The 19,740-nt window shown below is 30.9% G+C and overlaps 6 protein-coding genes and 1 long non-coding RNA gene across 7 annotated transcripts in view; 3 read left to right on the top strand and 4 right to left on the bottom strand.

Annotated features, from left to right (window-relative positions):
- Window positions 1-19,740, bottom strand: part of LOC143430877 (thiol S-methyltransferase TMT1B-like) — a 257,467-nt gene that overhangs the window by 187,623 nt on the left and 50,104 nt on the right. The gene's annotated exons all lie outside the window — the stretch shown is intronic.
- LOC143430550 (uncharacterized) lies at window positions 3-5,407 on the top strand. Its single transcript, XM_076906881.1, has 8 exons — window positions 3-591; window positions 677-866; window positions 1,006-1,169; window positions 1,339-1,631; window positions 1,722-1,953; window positions 2,026-2,218; window positions 2,327-2,902; window positions 3,166-5,407. Exons 1-8 carry the CDS (start codon window positions 7-9, stop codon window positions 5,217-5,219), a joined length of 4,287 nt encoding a protein of 1,428 aa, XP_076762996.1. The 5' UTR covers window positions 3-6; the 3' UTR covers window positions 5,220-5,407.
- On the top strand, window positions 6,748-8,212 carry Mrps10 (mitochondrial ribosomal protein S10). The gene is made up of 7 exons (XM_076907020.1): window positions 6,748-6,903; window positions 6,971-7,198; window positions 7,292-7,335; window positions 7,539-7,560; window positions 7,626-7,753; window positions 7,832-8,033; window positions 8,105-8,212. The coding sequence occupies exons 1-7, from the start codon at window positions 6,889-6,891 to the stop codon at window positions 8,159-8,161; spliced, it is 696 nt and encodes a 231-aa protein (XP_076763135.1). The 5' UTR covers window positions 6,748-6,888; the 3' UTR covers window positions 8,162-8,212.
- LOC143430763 (uncharacterized) lies at window positions 8,345-9,410 on the bottom strand. Its single transcript, XM_076907178.1, has 2 exons — window positions 9,286-9,410; window positions 8,345-9,205 (listed from the first exon to the last, which is right to left on the bottom strand). Exon 2 carries the CDS (start codon window positions 8,772-8,774, stop codon window positions 8,502-8,504), a length of 273 nt encoding a protein of 90 aa, XP_076763293.1. The 5' UTR covers window positions 8,775-9,205; window positions 9,286-9,410; the 3' UTR covers window positions 8,345-8,501.
- LOC143430762 (beta-1,3-glucan-binding protein) lies at window positions 9,870-15,134 on the bottom strand. The gene is made up of 8 exons (XM_076907177.1): window positions 14,863-15,134; window positions 14,037-14,261; window positions 13,630-13,754; window positions 12,093-12,235; window positions 11,485-11,648; window positions 10,834-11,201; window positions 10,337-10,438; window positions 9,870-9,993 (listed from the first exon to the last, which is right to left on the bottom strand). The coding sequence occupies exons 1-8, from the start codon at window positions 15,011-15,013 to the stop codon at window positions 9,883-9,885; spliced, it is 1,389 nt and encodes a 462-aa protein (XP_076763292.1). The 5' UTR covers window positions 15,014-15,134; the 3' UTR covers window positions 9,870-9,882.
- On the bottom strand, window positions 15,078-17,304 carry LOC143430764 (uncharacterized). Its single transcript, XR_013102648.1, has 2 exons — window positions 17,258-17,304; window positions 15,078-15,265 (listed from the first exon to the last, which is right to left on the bottom strand). It is a non-coding gene; the product is annotated as an uncharacterized LOC143430764 (long non-coding RNA).
- Fh (frataxin) lies at window positions 17,612-19,455 on the top strand. The gene is made up of 4 exons (XM_076907349.1): window positions 17,612-17,931; window positions 18,257-18,377; window positions 18,579-18,982; window positions 19,333-19,455. The coding sequence occupies exons 1-3, from the start codon at window positions 17,687-17,689 to the stop codon at window positions 18,846-18,848; spliced, it is 636 nt and encodes a 211-aa protein (XP_076763464.1). The 5' UTR covers window positions 17,612-17,686; the 3' UTR covers window positions 18,849-18,982; window positions 19,333-19,455.

The following is a 19,740-nucleotide window of genomic DNA, read 5'->3' as shown; positions in this document are numbered from 1 at the left end:
ATAAAAATGGAAAAGAATAATGAAAGTAATAATACAAATATAGAAAAGAATAATGACATAAAAGTGGGAAAGAATGATGATACGAATGTAGAGAACAACATAATCATAGAGAATACAAGCGTAGAGAACGATAAGGATACAAATATAAAGAATGTAATTATAAATGATAAAGATGACAAAGAAGTTTTAACAGATAACACATTATCAAATAATAAAAAATCTGATAATATTAAGGAAAATACATTGGATATAAAACAAGAGTGCTCGCAACAATCGAATACAGAATCAACTAATGTTAATGTTGATATCACTTGTGATCGATTGGATCATCAAACAGATATTGATGAGGATATTTTAGATGAAATTGAAAACATTGTATTAGATTCTGTTGATTTCCAAACGCAAGAGGAAAATCAATCGATAGAAGAAGTTATGAAAAATGAATCTTCTAGTTTGGAAAGTAACAAGTCTGTTGTAAAAACTGAAACGAATGAAAATCTTGTTAACAAAACATTATCCGATACAAACAAAGACCTCGAAGTACAACTAAAGGCAGATAAGTCTTTGAAGAGTGATTGGTATGATAAAAAGGTAGTATACATGAATAAATAACCGATTAGGATATAAATTTATTATTCGCAATTGCTAAATCAATTTTGTTTATTTTTTTTTGTAGTTTATTCAAAAAGAAATAATCATAAAGGAACGGCTTACAAAAGTAGCTAGGGTTTTAGGAATTTCTTATCCGTGTTACGAGAAATGGTTAGAATACCAAGAAAAAATAAATGGCTCACCTCTATGTACATTGAAACCATCCCGACGTTGTAGTTTGGATAAACCGTACACCAACCGTTGGAAATTTATCTGTAAGTATGTTTCAGTGTTTTCAACTGAAATTTCTTTTGAAATTATGGAATTAAATATTGTTATCTAATGAAATATGAATGGTTAATCGTATTTATTTTACAAAAAGGTGTAGTAATTATATTTGTACATCATATTTAGGTAACAAGAAAAAGGTATACGATCTCTCAACAAAAATGGACAATTGTGATGCTTTTTTTAACAAAACTGCAAATATAGTTTGGAAATTGGAAGCAAGCAATGTATGGGGCGTAAATCCCAATAATAAATCCGAATTTCCACCTTTTGTATTACGCGCTGTAAAGGTATATACAATATTATACTATAAATATAATTTTTTATATTAATCTTATCCTTTTTAAGAGTCGAATTGGAACTATGTATTTATTGTAATAAACTTAAATAAGTTTAAGCAAAGTTATATAACTTCTCAGTCATTTATGTATATCTTTTAAATTATGTTTATTAACACAGATATTTGAGGATTTTCTTCAAACAACAGAAGAGTTAAATTCACAAAATTCTGTGAGTGAAAATTTCTCTGACGATGTATCAATAGAGATAGAAACAAAAACAGAAACAAAAAATGAAGATAGACAGGATTGGTTATGGTTAGTAGTACGTTGTAACAGTATGGACGAGCTTATGCTATTTGCTACTGGAGAAAACATTAGTCGCACTACAATGGATAGATTGAAGCAAGTTTATGAGTCTGGAACTGGAAAAGATTGCAACGTCAAGTCTTTATATTGTAAATCTACAAATAAGTAAGGACATTTTGTAGAATTAATAGTATTTGAATTACACGATCTTTTAGCTGGGCAATGAAAATTACATACTCTTTTTTTAAATTCCAGATATAATGATGTTACTGTCACGGATACAACATTTTTAGTAGGATCTGAAGCTTTAGATGAGATTGTGGGCGGATTAAAGGTGCAACTTGCACCGAAAACAAATTTTTGGTCGAATGCTGCAGGAGCGGAAAATGTAGCCAATGCAGTAATGGATTTCCTTGCGCCTACTACAAAAACGACAGTACTTGAAATAGGATGCGGAATTGGTCTTATCGGATTAATGATGGCATCTGTGAGTAAGAAGGATATACTTTTATTAACAATCATTGTAATTTCGCTATAGTTTTACTCGATTTAATTGTAGAAATGTCAACAAGTCATAGGCGTAGATTCCCCGTCAGAGGTGGAAGAAGCTGAATTGACATGTGAATTAAATAACATTAAAAATGCTTCGTTTATTATGGGATCTCCTAGTGAAGTAACGTCCAAAATAACCGCAGCAGTAAAAAATCGTAAAACATATGCAGTGGTCAATGCAAATACCAATATTGGCCGAGGTATATTACTTATAATTTGAAATATATAACATGTATATAAACAAACAAACATATTTTTAAAATTTAATATTTTCACATTATATAACTTTGACATTGTTTACTTTACAGCAATCGAAGTAATGACATGTCTTCGACAAATTCCATCCCTTGAACAAATAGTTATGATAACTACATTGACTAAGCAATCAGTACGTGCTATACTAGAACTGGTTCGACCTGGTGTCTATACTCATGGATCAGTATTTATTCCAGTTTCAGCATGTGTTGTTGACACTTTACCTATCGGTCCTAATTTTGAAGCAGTCATTCTGCTGCAAAAGAAAATGATGAATAAATTGAATAAACCATGGCTTCTAAAGCATATAGATGAAAGTACAAAAAATTCAGAAAGTAAACATACTCAAGAAAAGTTAAATGAACAAAATACTAGTGAAACAGATAAGAAAATGCCAAACAAAGCAACCGAATTGGAGAATAAGAAGTATCCTAATAAATCATTGAAAAAGGCTACTAAAAAATCCAAAATTTTAATGAAGAAAACTCTTCACTTGAAAAATGTCAACAATTCATTTCCAAAGAATAAATTCAAAGGAAAACGTGCCCATTCTCCAGACAAAGGAGACACACCGCCAAAAAAATTAATGAAGAAATTTAATAAGTTTGGTGTCAAACCTTGGCATACAGGTAAATTTATAGTCAATAAAGATTAAAAAATATTTAATCAATTAGTAGATTAAAAAAAAAACAGAAAATGCAAATGAGAAATTTATTTAACATTTTTTTCTCTAATACCTTGTTTTTAAATAATCACATTTAAAGATTCGTTAAATATATATACCACTATGTATGATTTGACTATTGTGTTTCTCTCGTATTATTTTTATTAAATTTTGCTTTTATTCTTTTGTTTAAATATTTAAACAAAAACTGTTTTCTTTTAATATTAGATGCAACAACGAAGAAAAAGAAAGAATGGAACACAGAAAATCCACAGCTACGTTTTAATCCCCTATATGAAAAGAAGATGCGAGAACATAAGGAACAAACTGATTTAAGAAAAAGATTGTCTAATAATCGATTAGATACGGATATTGCTCAAACAGTAAAAAAGCATCAAGCTCTGTTAGAAATGGCAAAAGAGAAGTTAAGCGGACCTTCGCCTACTGTAGATGTAAATACCGCGAAACAGTTGCAAAATATGTTAAATATGGTATTAGAACAAACAAATAAATTGCAAAGTCAACTTCCGCGTTCCGTTTGGGATCGTATCGCTCCGCCAGAAAATGCGAACGCAAACGAAAGGGTAAACAAACAGGATAATGCTCTTTTAAAGGGTCGTTACATCCAAGAAATAGGTTCCCAGGATATTGTGATTACAGCACCAAACAAGGAATTTGTAAATAACGAAGAGTCGGTAACAAAACCAATCTATAAAAAGTATAATAATTTATTACCTTTAGAACCGAATACAGTCATGCCAGTGGCGCAACCGAGCAACTACAAAGAAGAAAGATCTGTTCGTATGATACCAGAACGATTTCACGAAACTAAGATGCATCAGCAACAAATTCAAGAAAATTCTTGGAGTCGAAACAAAACATTCGAAAGAAATCGTTGGAACGAAATCGGAAATATAAAAAAATCAATGTCACCCGTAAGAAGGCAAAATTCTCCGCCAAATTACTGTATGCCATCTGCAAAAAGACTTTCTCCTCCCAAACGTCCGTTACTGACACCGCCAAGACGTCTATGTTCTCCACCAAGAAGACACTTTTCCCCTCTTCGTCATCCGATGTCGTCCATGTACAGACAACGCTCTCCTGTAAGGCGTCAGATGTCTCCTCCACGAACTATGCCAGCGAGGCGAATGTCACCGTCCAGGCGATCTTCATCACCGAGACGTCTATCGCCAATGCGTCGAGGTGAAATGACTATGAATCGTCCAGTGTCGCCAATATCGTCGCCAATAGAATTATCTCCGAAAAGAACCATTGTGTCTCCGTCTAGAAGGCAAGCATCACCAAGGGAGCGGCCAATGTCTCCTCTAAGAAGAGAGATTCCTTCAAACACGCAAAACATTATACTTTCTATTGGGCAGATACTAGCACAAGAAAGACAACAAACGTCGATGCCAAGACGGCAACAATCCCCGCAAAGGAAGCAAATGTTGCCGCAGAAATTTACTGACAACTGGGATATACCAAGCAGAAGAGCTATCGAACAAAATACCTGGGCACGACCTGTCGAGCAGAACATGTGGCGAACCGAGAAAGCTCCATCTAATAACAGTGCGAAGCAAATGACGTCTAATGATAGACGTAGTAAAACTGTTAGTCAAGAAAAATGGGAAAATGTTAAAATTTCTATCGACAATGATGCATGGGATAATGGTGGAAATACTTGGAACTCGAAACAGATGAATGCAAACCCTATGATGAAAGAAACATGGTCATCAGGCTCTAACAATAGATGGGCGACATCTAACATGCCTGGAAATAGTAAGGACAATTGGAATATTCGTGGAAAGGAGAGTTTTGCCGCTGGCAAAGAGCCTTGGATGGAGAATAAACAGCAAGCTAGATGGGAATCGCTAAATTTCAAGGACACTTGGAAGCAATCCGATAAAGAAGAACTGAATGATTTACCAGAAGATGCGAAGGACCCTTGGGGCGACGATGGTATCCCAGATTTAAAGGAGAGATGGCTTAAATTTGAAAGTACCAGTGCGTCGTCCACGTGGATGAGACAAAACGAGCAACAGGGTGACTCGTGGACAAAATACAAGGATAATTGGCAAAGTAAGGGAGTGCCTTATGGTACGAAATCTCAGTGGCAAAATAACGGTGTCGGGGAATCACGTTGGCTTTCGCAAAACGAGGTCGAAAAGAAAACTTCATCGAGCGGCTGGCAGAACGGAAACACCGTAGGATCATGGCAATTTCAACATTCGAATTTTCAGTCACAGCGTCCTTTTTCTGGAACTCAGTTCAAAGACCTATAATAAATTTATGTTTTTTTTAAACGTAGTAATAATGTTAATTATCAACTATTTAGTTTGTTATGATATTCTTACCATCACTTTGTTACATAGGTCACAAAGGGGGAGTCACATGTTTCTTATACTTTAATAAAGCAGTATGAATTATATTTAAAGGTTACGAAATAAATAAACGTTTATGAAGCTTAAAATGCTTAAGCTTGCATTATAAGATTATGATCAGTGAGCATGTTTTGTGCGCAATGCGAAATGGAAATACGTTTTATTTTTCCAATTGTTCCATTTTATTTCTTTTTCCATTTAACGTATCATCAAATATGATACAAGTATTATAAAACTATGACGAGATAACTTTCAGATATATACAAAATAATTCTAAATAATACGCTATTACACAATTTAAACGATGTTGTTTTCTGTATATCTTCTTCGAGACAATGTAAAAAGTAAGTTTATATTGTACTTTTCAAATAAAATTGCATTTACACGAAGGGATAATAGAATTTAATTGTACTTGACAAAAATAGGAAACATTCATCAAACACTTTAAATTATTATTGATGTAATTACATGTAACAATAATTATTATTTGACAGACTTAAATATACATAATATTTGTCAAATTTCAATATATTCCTATCTTAAATAGTTTATCTCTCTCACTTTCTCTCCCAATTTACTTAAATAATATATACATTCTAGAATTATATATAACATTGTCCTTTTCATGTATTATTTGCATTAATTCTTTATTTAGTATTTTAGCGCAAAATGTTACTCGCTTGTCCTGAATTTGTTATCATATTGAACAAGTTAATATTACGACATTATGCAAAAATACAATATAAAATTGTAATTATAAAAGCGTTTACTTTATGTTAACACCTTGCTGTCCAGTGACGAGTTAACTCGTCACTGCACTCGCATTATCTATTTTAATTTATGACACCCAGGGCGATATAGAATATTGCAAAAACTTGGCGTATCGTGTTTAATTGTGTCCGCTTTATAACAAAAAAATTACTTTTCTTGATATTTAAGTTTTTATCACAATTTTGTGTAAGTTTAATTGTGTCCGCTTTATAACAAAAAAATTACTTTTCTTGATATTTAAGTTTTCATCACAATTTTGTGTAAGTTTAATTTTATTTCATTCGATACACATAAAATTTATTGGAGTCTATTTAGAACTTTTTACTTCCATATTCAATTACAAAATAATAGCCAGTGACATGACATAGTTTCTGTGTAAAACTCCCGCTCAACAAAGTGTTAACACAGACGCCTCGCCATTGCATATCACTCGCCAATCAGTCTTCAGTGTGAACATGTGTTAGTCAGATTTCGCACCACTCATGAGACTCGATGTATATATATATACATATAAGTGTACTTAAATACTTACTTAATTTGGATGCATTTAAGCGATTAAAGTGTTAGTAATGTCGAGTATGAAAACAGTAAGTTAAAGAGTGGGGAGTACGTCCATTCTAACCTATTCAATTGTAAAACTAAAAACATTTCTATTGTTTACTCACGTGTATCCTAGTATATACGAAAACTACAATATATTTACGTAGATGAAAAAATATGCATTGTTATATTTAAGTTTAGGTACACTTGGAACAATAAAATTGTATTAACTTTGTTTGTACACAAGTACAAGTAACAAATGTTTCGTTCAAAGGTATGTATTGTCTAAAAAGCTAGTGTACATGCAATTTAGATTAGAATTAACCTGTACCATTTTTCAGGCGTTTTCTGTTCTACAAAATATTGTAAACAGAAGCTCGTGCAATATTGTGAATGCAATTCACCGTCCACTAATTTCGACTTCTGCTATCAATGGAGAGTCGTCTAAGGATACAGAAGAGGCTTTGAATGTTACTTCCGATGAGAATGTAGATAATGCTGCGCAACATCCAGAAATCACATTTGATGCTTCATCGGGAACATCGAACGACATAGCTCTTCCCTCTGAGGTATGGCAATAATAAATTTCTCTTCTTTCTAAGATAATCTGCTCAAGTTCATTCAATAATTATTTGACCAATAAATAATAAAGCTGATGAAAGATTAGCAATAACTGTTGCGCTTCGAAAAGATATTTGTCCTCAAGGTAATACATATCCTAAGAATACAGTAGCTATAGAAATAAATAAAATTATTACTCCAATTGATCGTACATGAATTATACATTATGGTCGTACATTAATAAATTATATTTGTATGTATACAATTAATGTATACTGTAAAATTATAATTGTATGTATGCAATATGTTATATTACATAATGCTTATTATTTGAAAACTTTGAGTTAGTCAACTTAAATTAACTGACTTAGTATACATTTATTTATTTTAATATTTTTGAATTTATATATATATATAACATCTGATATATTTTAGTCCGAACCAGATAAATTGTACAAAAAATTGGAAATTGAAGTGAGAGGAAATGATCCTGCTGTTCTTAAAAGTTACGGAGAATTTACTATTATGGCAGCAAATAATTTAGACATTAATATTGCCAGACAGTAAGTTATTGCATGAAATATCCATGGTTGTGAAAGTACGAAAGAAGTGATATAAAAGTAAAATATTAAAATTAACAGTTTTGCTCCACGAAAGGCTGTACACGAGAGAGAAACGGTACTTAAGGCTGTTCATGTTCAAAAAAAGCATAGAGTTCAATACGAGACAAGAACATATTATAGATATTTCGACTTTTTCCATTTAACTGGCTCCACAGCAGATACATTTTTAGAATACATACAAAGAAATCTTCCTGAAGGTGTGGCAATGAAAGTTACAAAGGTACAATTGAGAGTATTTATTTGTTTACACATCGAAAATATAAGTAGCTGTAATTTACCTTCTCCTTATAGGTAGAACTACAGACTTTACCAGAAACAATCGAGCAGGCACCTCTTTTAGAACAATGAGTCATATTAATATTATTTTAGAGGATAGTCAAATAAATTATAAATGAATATGTTTTGTTTTCTTTCCTATAATGATACTGCTAAACATGGCGATTGAAATATTGCTTTTTTCTAAAACAATTCTAAACTTCAACTTTATATACGTATTATATCACAATATAGTATTATCATCATTAAAACATTATCACATTCACGTTGCTGCTTTAATAATAATGATATTATTGAAATAAATATTTTGTTGCAATTGTTGTCAAAGATCTTCAAGTTTTGGTAACAATATTTTTTCCGTAGATATTAATGGAATATTGTGTATCAATTCATATTTAATCATCGTAATCGCTCATAATCGTGCCTTTGCTATTCTTTCCATAAGAAGTCGTTTTGTTCTCATATTGCTTGTTTCAGAATAATTATTAAATGAATCATTATTAGTAAGCTTTGAATTTGCAAGATGAGTTGCAGAGTGTATTTGTGAGGAAGTAATATTTTCATTTTGCATTGTAAAGGAGCGTTTGTTCAGATTAATATTTGATTTTTCTTCATTCTGATGTTTTCTATTCAATTCAGCACTGGCCGTACATTTATGTAAAACGAATTCATATCCTGTAAGCATAAAAAATATACATAGAAAATGTGTAAAAGTGCATTCTTAGAATACTTTTAAAAAATACAATTTTTAAAGAATATATATTAAATAAGGATATCTGATTATAAATAACATAATTATTAGATTATATGTCTTATTTGAAAATTTTATAATACATGCAAATATTATTAGAACATAGATTACATGTACTTTTCATAAACATATTTTGTATATAATTAATAGAAAATAATTTTCATGCTCCTTATACAAATATACAAACACATAGCTTTTTGTACTTACTAGGATATTTTGATTGATAGTGTACGTCACTGCTTAATTCACAACTTAAGTGAATAATATTTATAATAAATAAAAATATAACTAGTATTCCTGTCATTTGTAATACGATATATGAAGACTATATTTGTCACAATTGTTCGATGCGGTGCCTAAACGTTCTATTTACAACAAAAAATGTAAAACTATTATTAGTTTTGTTAAAATTGGTATAGAATGAAAGATATGAAAATCATGTCACCACTAATTAACATTCGGACCGAGCGTACTATACAATGAAGCTAAATGGAAGCTGCTGTCCATTTCTTTGCTCTTTTTACTATTATTCAAGACAAACCGGTTTGAAGCGAGAATCAAGTTCGAAATTCCTTCGTCGTATCTGTTTGCGTATATTTGTATATTATATTCATATTTAATTAATAAAAATATATCTGTATCTCTGTTCGAAAAATTTTAAAATCTCACGCGACGAAACATAAAATTTGTTTTATTTATAGTAAAAGTTAAACAAAAATATTCAGAATATGTTGTATCTTGTCTTAAGAAAAAAAACGCAAAATAACGACACAAATCGTAATTAATTACAATATTAATTATGTATATTATTATATTATTTCTTACATTTACAAATTTGAAAAGCAGATAAAATATTTACATATCTTGGACGACAATATGCAATTATTTAAAACATATTTAACGCACCATATTGAAAGAAATATTTGTATATATAATTAATTTAAGTAAGTTTCAATTTATTTACAAATTTATTTTTCTTCTCACTATTTTTCATTAGCATTTATTTGAGTATTTTATTTGAGCTTTTATAACACAGTTTTTTTTACAGTGACCACACTCGAATATAATCAATCTCTAGAGCGATTTTTTCCCCATTTTCGCGTGTCCAACTCGGTAACCATTTATTTCTTGCTTGCCAGAATTGCAACATTGCCTGAAATAATATAAACGTTATTAATTAATTGTGTTCAACGAATATTGTGAAATCTCCAATCAAAATTTCCAAATTAATATTTTATCGTTATTGAGAGTAATATAAATTTATATTACTCATTTTATTACAATTAGAAGCTACAGTAAAATTGCAACAATATTGCTTATCCTCTTTATATATTTTGCGTTTGAAAAATTCTATTATTACTGAAAACATTCATAAAATAAAGCAACAATGTTTTTTTTTTAATAAACAGGTAATTTGTTCGTACTTTGTCATTTGAAATTTTTATGTACATGATAGGTAATGAGTGTAAGCATTTGTAAAGGAAAAAGATATTTACCTTAGCATCAATATTCCTCCATGGTTTTTTGAATCCTGAACTAGTTGTTCCATCAGCAAATACGCGGACACCACCAACTCCCACGCCAATAGTGATATAAAACTATTAAAAACAATGAGAATTGTTAAAATAAAATGGAGGTCAATTAATATTTTAATATATACAATTGATCCCATAAATATGCGGCTACTTTAAGTACTGAACAAATTTTATATAAAATTATTGGGCTGCGAGTAAAGAATTAAGTAAAATTTCAATTTGAATGAACATTCCTTAATTCACTTTCGACAAAGCTCCTGCATTAATTATTTGTTATATTTTATATTTTAAGATAAAATGTCATAAGCTAACGTTGAAAACTTTAGCTGATGAACTGATTTCATATTAAAACATGACAACGATTTTAAATATAGTGCTAGAAAAACTCATTGTCATAATGTTTACGTAGTATACATTTATAAATGCGTAAAAATAATCGTATATTTTCACATATGTACCTCTTGATCAAACGGAGCCATTTTGTCGAAATTGGCCCCATACATCCAGCCACTCGATGGAGGACATAGCTTGCCAATTTCCTCACCATCTACCAAGAACTGGAAGCCATCGCTATTCCATATCGTTGTGTAAACGTGAAAACCTTTCGTCCATCTTCGTATGCTTCCTTTTTCTATTTTAGAGACGAAATGGTCTTCGACGGTTATTAACGTGCCTGTCCTGAACCCACAGTCCAGTCTTCTTGAATCGAAGATATCAGCAGTGGACATATTAATTAAATTGTCATTTCCACGCGCAAGCCCAAGAATAACACGTCCGCTGGAATATCCAGCACCGTAAGTGTTATACTTTGGTTCAAGCCACAATTCTGTTATAATTGTACATGATATATGATTATTATATCGTTGAGTGGATTGAAATCCTTAAGTAAAATAGTTTTTTACTTATTCTATTTATGGGGAAATGTTTATTAATAGATCTTTATTTTATATTTAAGTCTAGAATCGCGAAATGATATCAGTGAAGAAAGTTTAAAAAGCGCTATGTTAAACTTACGCACAAATGACAAGTTGTAAGATTGAGTGCGTATTTTATGAACAAAGATATTGTAGGTGTATTAAATTGCGAATTATTGTTTAAGAAGCGTTTACCTGGATACAACCAATCACCTTCCGGAAATTTGGCTCTTATTTCAATTTTGCCATATCGAAAACTGAAGGTCTCCTTTGTAGTTAATCTGCTAGACAGAACAGGTGGTAAAATATTGAAAGAGGAAGCTCTACGTGAACATTCTGCTGGAATCATACTAGTACAGCTGTAACAAACATAAATTTTTTAAAGTTAAAGTAAAATTTGAATACTGATATAATGTTCGTGACTGATAAGTTTGTACTCGAGGTAATACAAAGGAAGAAAAAGAGTGGAATCGTTATTTCATTTCGATTTTGGTACTTATGACTTTCTTCATTTTCTCAGAATTGGCGTCTCTAATTACTTAGAGAGACTAACGAGAAGAAATCTGACGAATCTCTTTAGTGAGAGATTAGCTAAAATTCACGTTATTTAGAATTTAGACCATAGTAAATAAAAAGCATAGCAAATAAAAAGAATAATGTGATCGTGTAATATACGAGTCTTCTCATTATTCTTTTTTTACGTTAAACGGTATATTATATCCATTTATAGTGTTAAAGCGAAACTATGTTATAGGATGTCGTGCTGCAGGACTATCTGTACTTTCAAAATTTTTCATACTCACTCACTAACTATTAACGATCCATACGTAGTTATATTTTCACCATAAATGTCTTCCAACATCACTGGCTTAATACGAAGCTTCCCACTATCGATTTTTGTCAAAAATGTGTGTTGTTCATTGTGGTAAACACAAAATTCATAATCCTACAAGATAGAAAGTACATAAGAAATTCGTTAACTATTATATTTCTCAAATATCAACCTTATAAATATCATTAAAATAATACAAATTAAAAATTATAGGTATTTGCTTTAACTTCTGAATATCAGCTTTTGATTCATTTGATACCAATATTTCTGAACGAGCTGCCAAAGGTTTCAATTAAAAATCATTTAATTTAACAGAAAGAATATGAGAAGTCGCACGATTACATATACAGGATGATTCACTACTCTCTCATCTTAATTGCCAGAATTTTAGAGTACTGCTGATTAAATAAAAAAATTCCTTAATTTTCATTGAATAGAAATAGTCAGATGAATTATATCTCCCGCTTTGGAGGTAAGAGAGAGAAAGATATATAAAAAAAGCTGTAAGAAAGAGTGAGATAGTTGATAAGGACCGTACTTTAGAACCTATGGCGCCATCTCTGTGAAAAGTGCTCAAACTGGTCGCTCAGCGTTATCGACAGTGAAATAAACTACAGAAAACTACTAGTGCCATCTCTTGGAGAAGCGTTGAAACTAGTCAGGCATTAGTTTCAGTACTATTCGCAGAGATGGCGTTAGTAGTTCTTGAGTAGTTCACTTCGCTGTCGATAACGCTGAGCGACCAGTTTGAGCACTTTTCACAGAGATGGCGCCAGGGGTTTCAAAGTAGGGTCGCTAACATCTCTCTCACTCTTTCTTATAGCTTCTTATATATCTTTCTCTCTCTCTTACCTCTAAAACGAGAGATATAATTTATCTTACTCTTTCTATTCAGTGAAAATTGATAAATTTCTTTATTTAATCAGCAGTACTCTAAAATTCTAGCAATTAAGATGAGAAGAAGGCAATAGATGTGTAATATACAGGGTGATTCATTATTCATGTGAGAAATTTTTACAGCTGATACTACACTTGAAAAGCAACAAAAAAATTCACATAAAACTATAGGTCCAATTTGCAAAAACACAAACAGAGAATTTTTCTTAGAACCGTACAGGGATGAAAAGTGGAATTTTTTATGTAGCTTCTTGTATTCTACTTAATTTCAAGTTTCAGGATAAAATAGGGACTATTATAATAGCAAATTTATTGCTCTTTTCAATATTGTTTATCATTTTCTTGTAGGACTTACAGTTTGAAAAATGCAATCAATAATATGAGTAAAACTAGTGTTTCCCTGAGAAAAACAAAAATCCCAATTTTCTCTGTCAGTCTTGCAAATTGGACCTAGGTTTATATGAACTTTATTGTTGCTTTTGAAGTGTAGTATCAGCTGTAAAAATTTGTCATACGAGTAATGAATTATCCTGTATAAGTGACTTGAATGAATTTCCACTCGAAAGGGAATCCAATTAATTAATTATTTGTTATTGTTATATTTAACTTACAGGACTTAATGGCGCTTTAACTTCGTGTCTCCAAATTGATCTATTTAATACGTCAAAAGGTTCATCGAAGATTAGTTGACCAGTAATAATTTCTGGACTTTCTAAATGTTGGTCTTCTCCTCCAGCTAACATTATAAAAAACGTATTATTTATATTATATATTTGATATTTTTTATTATCAGAAAGTTTATGCTTCTTTAAAGATACTACATTACGAAAAATTAATTATCTATACTTTTATGATTGCATTTATCATACTTTTTATATTTTCATATCAACTGAAACAGCAGCTTTTAGTAGAAAATTTAGTTCATAATAATTCTAATGGATTAATGGATTTACATGGACACCAAAATAAATCATAACATATTAAGAATCAATATGTACTTGTAATAAAAAATACTTACACGCAGTCCAGGTTTGAACTCCTCCATTATGCATTACATCGTTAACTTGTATATTAACCCAATAATGTATAACGTCTCCGTCTACTAAATGTAGACTTTCATCTTCTATAATCCATCTTGTATTATTTTTCGAAAATACTTCACCGGATATTTGTCCAGCCTGATTCAACTCAATTCCCTTATTAAGATTTCCTTGAAACGAGAAGAACCTCAAGCCTGGTTCGTCTGTTACAAAATAAAATAATGATCATCTATCATCTTGAAAATCAAAAAATATATAATAATATATCAATAATATATCTCAAAAAATATACAATAAATAAATATAAAGAATAACTAAACACTAAAATGTCCCAACTATACATTTAATGGTTTGCAATAGCATAACACAACTATATACTTCTTTTATTAGATAGATCATTAGAGGCAAAACCTTCGCATTGTCTTTAATTTCTGAGTCACAGTTTGTTTGATCATCTTCACTTCTGAGTCACATTCAAGGAAAAGATGCATTAACAGGTACCCCGGGGAATTATTAGTACAAACAAATGGTACGTGATGATGCACACCATTCATTGCCAACCACTTTTATTTTCTATTGCAATCTACGTATACGTACAGGCAGTAGATTAAATTAAAAAATAGTACAAGTTTTTTTTTATAACATTCGAGTTACGTCAACAATCTAATTATAAAATGATCAACAATTAACTGTGATTATAATATAATTAAAAATTAAAGAATGACTGTATAACAAAAATGAAAAAATGACTATTTTTATAATACGTGTTAATTCGCGTGTAATTCTATACTTATTTTCGCTTACCTGGTATTGATATACGAATTCCTCGTGGCTTTAAAATCTCGAACTTCAGCTTAGGTAATTTGTAAGAATTTGCTAGTATAAAAAAATTGTTAAAATTCAAGAAAAATACGACGAATAGGAAACTGGAGAGAACATTATTGTAAGCCAACATGTTTCTTAACAATAACAACTTATTCGTCGCAATGGAAGTTATCAGTATCAATTCTAAAGGTCACTCATCCGGAAACGAAAAATAGGAGAAGCTGCTCGACGAGCTGCCGATATTGCATTAACGTGAAAGCATGAATCCAATGACTCTTGTGGATCTTGAAACCTCTTCCTCCTTCGCTATCTACGCCAGCTTTAGGGGAATCCCATAATCGGATAAATGAGCACACGACACAAGGCGAGGTAATCATTTTATCTGCAATTAATGGTCAATTATTTTTAGTTTCAAATAGAAGTGCATAAACAAATGTTTATAAGAACGAAGTGGGAAAATTTGATTACATATTTAAAATAGTATTCTTTTAAATTTATGGTTTTGAAAGACTTCGATCGTCGATCGTATACGAATGTTTAGAGAAATATGTTAAGAAAGTGGAGCATTGCAAATCTAAGATCTTAGTCTAAGCAAAGTATCATCTTGTTGCTTAAAGTTTCATTTATAACATTAATTTTCGAAAGACTTAAATTCGATCGATCGATGATCATCGATTGAGAGAATGTTTGGAGGAATGTTAAGAAAGTGGAGCATTGCAAATCTAAGATCTTAGTCTAAGCAAAGTATCATCTTGTTGCTTAAAGTTTCATTTATAACATTAATTTTCGAAAGACTTAAATTCGATCGATCGATGATCATCGATTGAAAGAATGTTTGGAGGAATGTTAAGAAAGTGGGAGTTAATAGAAAGTAGAACATTGCAAATCTAAGATCTTAGTCTCAGCAAAGTATCATTTTATTACTTAAAATTTCATTTATAACATTAATTTTTCTCATAAAATGTATCCCTGTGCGGTGGGGATCAGAATACACCCACAGTATCCCCTGCTTGTCGTAAGAGGCGACTAAAAGGGGGAAGAAAGGGTCGATGAAGATGTAAAAAAAGAGCAACGAATTTTAATTAAGAAAAGAAATAATATATGCAACGATATTAAGTGCGAAAAGTGTGCAAATGGAAGGCATGGAGCGAGTGTGCGATGAGAAAAGTTTGTTTAAAATAGTAATTAGAAGGACAGTTTTTCGTTGAGCAAAATAGGGGTATTATAAGCTTCCAAACGTCTACTTGCATTAAAAAATCCAGTAGAAAATATTAAACTAATAAACCATTTATAAATCTATTACGAAATTAATATTGTACTGTTTTATAATTCATTAAAGAGAGCAAAGTCCTTTTATTATTACAGTTAATCAGTGCATATTCACTGTAAAGATTATTTGATGAAACTTAGGATATCCCAGCCACGTAAATATACGCAAAAAAAAATTTAATACTTCATTTCGACACTGATGATCGAATAAATCGTGGTATAAAGCATTGAAATAAATTTGAATATGAAATAAATATAATTACATATGACTAAGTTATATGAAATAAATTTGAAATGTATAATAAATTGACATTTATAACATTAATTTCATTTCTAACACGTTGACGCACATTTTTGACTTCACGATCTTCCTCAGAAACATTTTTTTTTCGATTGTTTATGACTGTCAGATGAAATCGAGTGTAAGTTGTATGTTTGGAAGTGAAAATGATCACATTTTGCCACAGTTTTTCCCAAAAAACTTTCGACGGCTATACTCGTCATTTGCTCAAAAAACCCAACTAATATGCTTTCTGGCATTCCATCACTTTTTTTCTAGATGTGTTACTCAATAATTAACAAGTGTATGTATTAGTACACTTTGCACTAACGCTGTTCTTTTTTTATTGATTAAAATATGTACGACGGCTATAGTCGTCATTTGTCTACACATCGCCAAGGATCGGACGGCTATAGACGTCATTTGACCCAACGTGTTAAAACATACACGACGGCTATAACCGTCATTCGCGTATAGATATCGCCAAAAATCCGACGGCTATAGACGTCATTCGTGTCAAAGTGTTAAAATATTCACGACGGCTATAATCGTCATTTGCTTACAGATCACCAAGGATTTTGACGGCTATAGACGTCATTTAGTCAAAGTGTTAATAAATTTTTGGAACGTAACCCCCCCTTTTTGTACTAGCTCTGGGTCTCATACAACACGGCACTTTTTAGGAACCTAACCACCTTGTTATAGGAGGGTTACCTGTGCTTCATTTCGACGCTGATGATCGAATAAATTGTGGTATTGAAAGCATTGAAATAAATTTTAATATGAAATAAATACATATGAATAAGTTATATATGAATGAGTTACCTAAAATAAATTTGAAACGTATAATAAATTGATATTTCTTCTAAGTAGAACACCTCGATTCCGTTGACATTAGACGATCCATCCTGTAATCTCGTCAGTGGCCTAATCCACGTGCGCTCCTCACTCAACACCCACCATCACACCAAGCTTTGTATCATCACACCAAATATGTATTAGTGCCTGTAAGAGGCGTCTAAAAATTACTGAGAATCACTGTACACGCGTACATCTGCAATACTTATATCGACGAGTTCTCGATCTATATTTACAGACGCTAGAAATTGATCTGATAAAATGATCAGAGCGTCGTCTCTGTAGAGGAATTCATTCGTACAGTTCATAACCTAATCTCGCATAGCGAATTGCTTATTAGCGATGTCCCTCCGGCGTCTCGTTTGATCAATATAGAATATACAGCAAATTCTTATCATGTTACTAAGTAAACGCGTAACAGGAAACAATCTTCTTGGAATCCTCTCGCATCGTCCAATATCGAGTATTCTAAATAGATGCTTAACACAGGAAGTAGCCGATGTACAAAGAAGAAAAATTGTAGGTTATCTTGCACCACGTCCAGAGAAATACTCGAGTAAAAGTAATCATTTAAATGTATTAAGTTGTAAATTAATTGCTCGTTGTAGTTCAAGTAATAGTACGGGATTTTCGATTACTCAGTGAGTATATATTTGATATTTGTTGTTATTATTATTATTATTATTATTATTGTTATTATTATTATAAACTTGTATGCTGAACTCATGTCTATGGTAAAATATACGTTAAAAAAAAAATGGAAAAAAAGTCAATCAAATGTTTTGCAAAAATAAATTTAATTTTTTATGTATGTTTACCACACGTACAATACTATATTAATTAGTAAGCTATATGTGCGATCACGTCCAGCCAGAGATACTTAATTTTTAAGATACGTAGTCTAAGATAGTTACTTAATGCAAAGGTACAGCAATATTTATTCTGAGTAAATGAAATTTTTTTTAGAGAACTGACACCTCTACAATTTGAGAAAATTTCTGACGAAACTCTCGATTCTTTAACCGAATACTTTGATCAATTAATAGAGAATGCAGTACATTTAACAGATGCAGACGTATCGTATGGAGTACGTTTTAGATACAGAATTTACATTATTATATGAACCACTCATAAGTCAAAATAATTATGTCGAAAAAAATGCAATTGTAAATGTAAGCACAGATGAAATGCTTTGACTTGTGAACGACTCATATTATGATTAACATGAGATTGATTAATTGAAACTTTCAAGTAATACAATTTATCAATGTTACAATTAATATTGCAGGATGGAGTATTAACTGTAAAATTTGGTAATCCTCACGGTACATATGTTATTAATCGTCAAACTCCAAATAAACAGATTTGGTTGTCTTCGCCAAAGTCTGGTCCGAAGCGATACGATTTTATAAATGGTAAATGGATCTACAAACACGATGGGAAAACGTTACACGAATTACTAAATAACGAGATACCAGCCATTATAAGGAATCAAGCAAACTTTGATAAATGTTCCTTCAGTGGTAAAGAGAGGGATGCTGCGATGAACAGTCTTTAATTTCACTCGGTGGTGCAAAATGTTGTAATTTTCGATTAGAGTGATTTAATGCTATGAAATTGAAAATATAAAATCTTACGCTTCATGTAGTTTAACACTACTATGTAGTACGTGATATATCGCAATATATTTGTGTGAGTATTTATTCGTGTAACTCTGCAAAATTCTGACGCAGTCCGATACTTGCATGCTAGAGTTGCACATATTATTGTAAATTCTTTTGTTTTGCCTTAGCATAATTAAAATATTAGTATTTATGTACATATTCATATTTAAGAGAAAGAATATGATTTGATGTATAAAAATAATCCGTTTTTAAATTCAAATATTTGCTATTAAAGACATACATGTGATAGTTTATTTTATATGTACAATCAATTTTAATTTAAAATATTTATAGATTATTTTTTATGTAAGTAAATATGTACATAAAAGTTATATAAATATGTTCACTTTTTACTGTACATTATTTTCTAAAATCTAGGAGGCACCATCCAACTGTTACGCAAGAATTTTGATCAAACTTTGCATATAGCTGAAGAGCCTGAGAATGGATAAACAAAATATGAATAAACCTTGATTCTATTTTATAATAAATTATTAAAAATGATTATTACAAATTTAGTTCATACATTTTGTTATTTATAGCATACACATTTTGTTTTGCAGATATTTTATTTTATAGTATGGGTAAGATTTTTTAAATAGACGCACTCAACACACATATGCACAATTAAAATACCTTATGTACAAATGTAAGTTGTAAGCAAAAACCAGAAAAAAGTACCAACTTTAAAGAGAATTCACCTCACTGAGGTCCTTGCGTCTGAGGTATGGCACTGTTCAATAATCATTAGATTATCAATGAAGTCCTCGTGAACAAAAAAAACTG

Source organism: Xylocopa sonorina, chromosome 15, assembly GCF_050948175.1.
Source record: "Xylocopa sonorina isolate GNS202 chromosome 15, iyXylSono1_principal, whole genome shotgun sequence".
NCBI classification, from domain to species: Eukaryota; Metazoa; Arthropoda; class Insecta; order Hymenoptera; family Apidae; genus Xylocopa; species Xylocopa sonorina.
The sequence above is the reverse complement of the archived record's forward strand: the minus strand, read 5'-3'. Positions and strand labels throughout refer to the sequence as shown.

Coding starts and splice junctions, on each gene's coding strand:
- LOC143430550 (XM_076906881.1), top strand. CDS start 7: ATGGAAAAGAATAATGAAAGTAATAATACAAATATAGAAAAGAATAAT. Junction 592..676: donor GTGATTGGTATGATAAAAAG/GTAGTATACATG, acceptor TTTTTTTTGTAG/TTTATTCAAAAAGAAATAAT. Junction 867..1,005: donor CAACCGTTGGAAATTTATCT/GTAAGTATGTTT, acceptor CATCATATTTAG/GTAACAAGAAAAAGGTATAC.
- Mrps10 (XM_076907020.1), top strand. Junction 7,199..7,291: donor ACATAGCTCTTCCCTCTGAG/GTATGGCAATAA, acceptor AGCTGATGAAAG/ATTAGCAATAACTGTTGCGC. Junction 8,034..8,104: donor TGGCAATGAAAGTTACAAAG/GTACAATTGAGA, acceptor TTCTCCTTATAG/GTAGAACTACAGACTTTACC.
- LOC143430763 (XM_076907178.1), bottom strand. CDS start 8,774: ATGCTTACAGGATATGAATTCGTTTTACATAAATGTACGGCCAGTGCT.
- LOC143430762 (XM_076907177.1), bottom strand. CDS start 15,013: ATGTTGGCTTACAATAATGTTCTCTCCAGTTTCCTATTCGTCGTATTT. Junction 12,236..13,629: donor TTAAAGCGCCATTAAGTCCT/GTAAGTTAAATA, acceptor TCTATCTTGTAG/GATTATGAATTTTGTGTTTA. Junction 11,649..12,092: donor GGATCGTTAATAGTTAGTGA/GTGAGTATGAAA, acceptor TGTTTGTTACAG/CTGTACTAGTATGATTCCAG.
- Fh (XM_076907349.1), top strand. CDS start 17,687: ATGTTACTAAGTAAACGCGTAACAGGAAACAATCTTCTTGGAATCCTC. Junction 17,932..18,256: donor ACGGGATTTTCGATTACTCA/GTGAGTATATAT, acceptor AATTTTTTTTAG/AGAACTGACACCTCTACAAT. Junction 18,378..18,578: donor ATGCAGACGTATCGTATGGA/GTACGTTTTAGA, acceptor TTAATATTGCAG/GATGGAGTATTAACTGTAAA.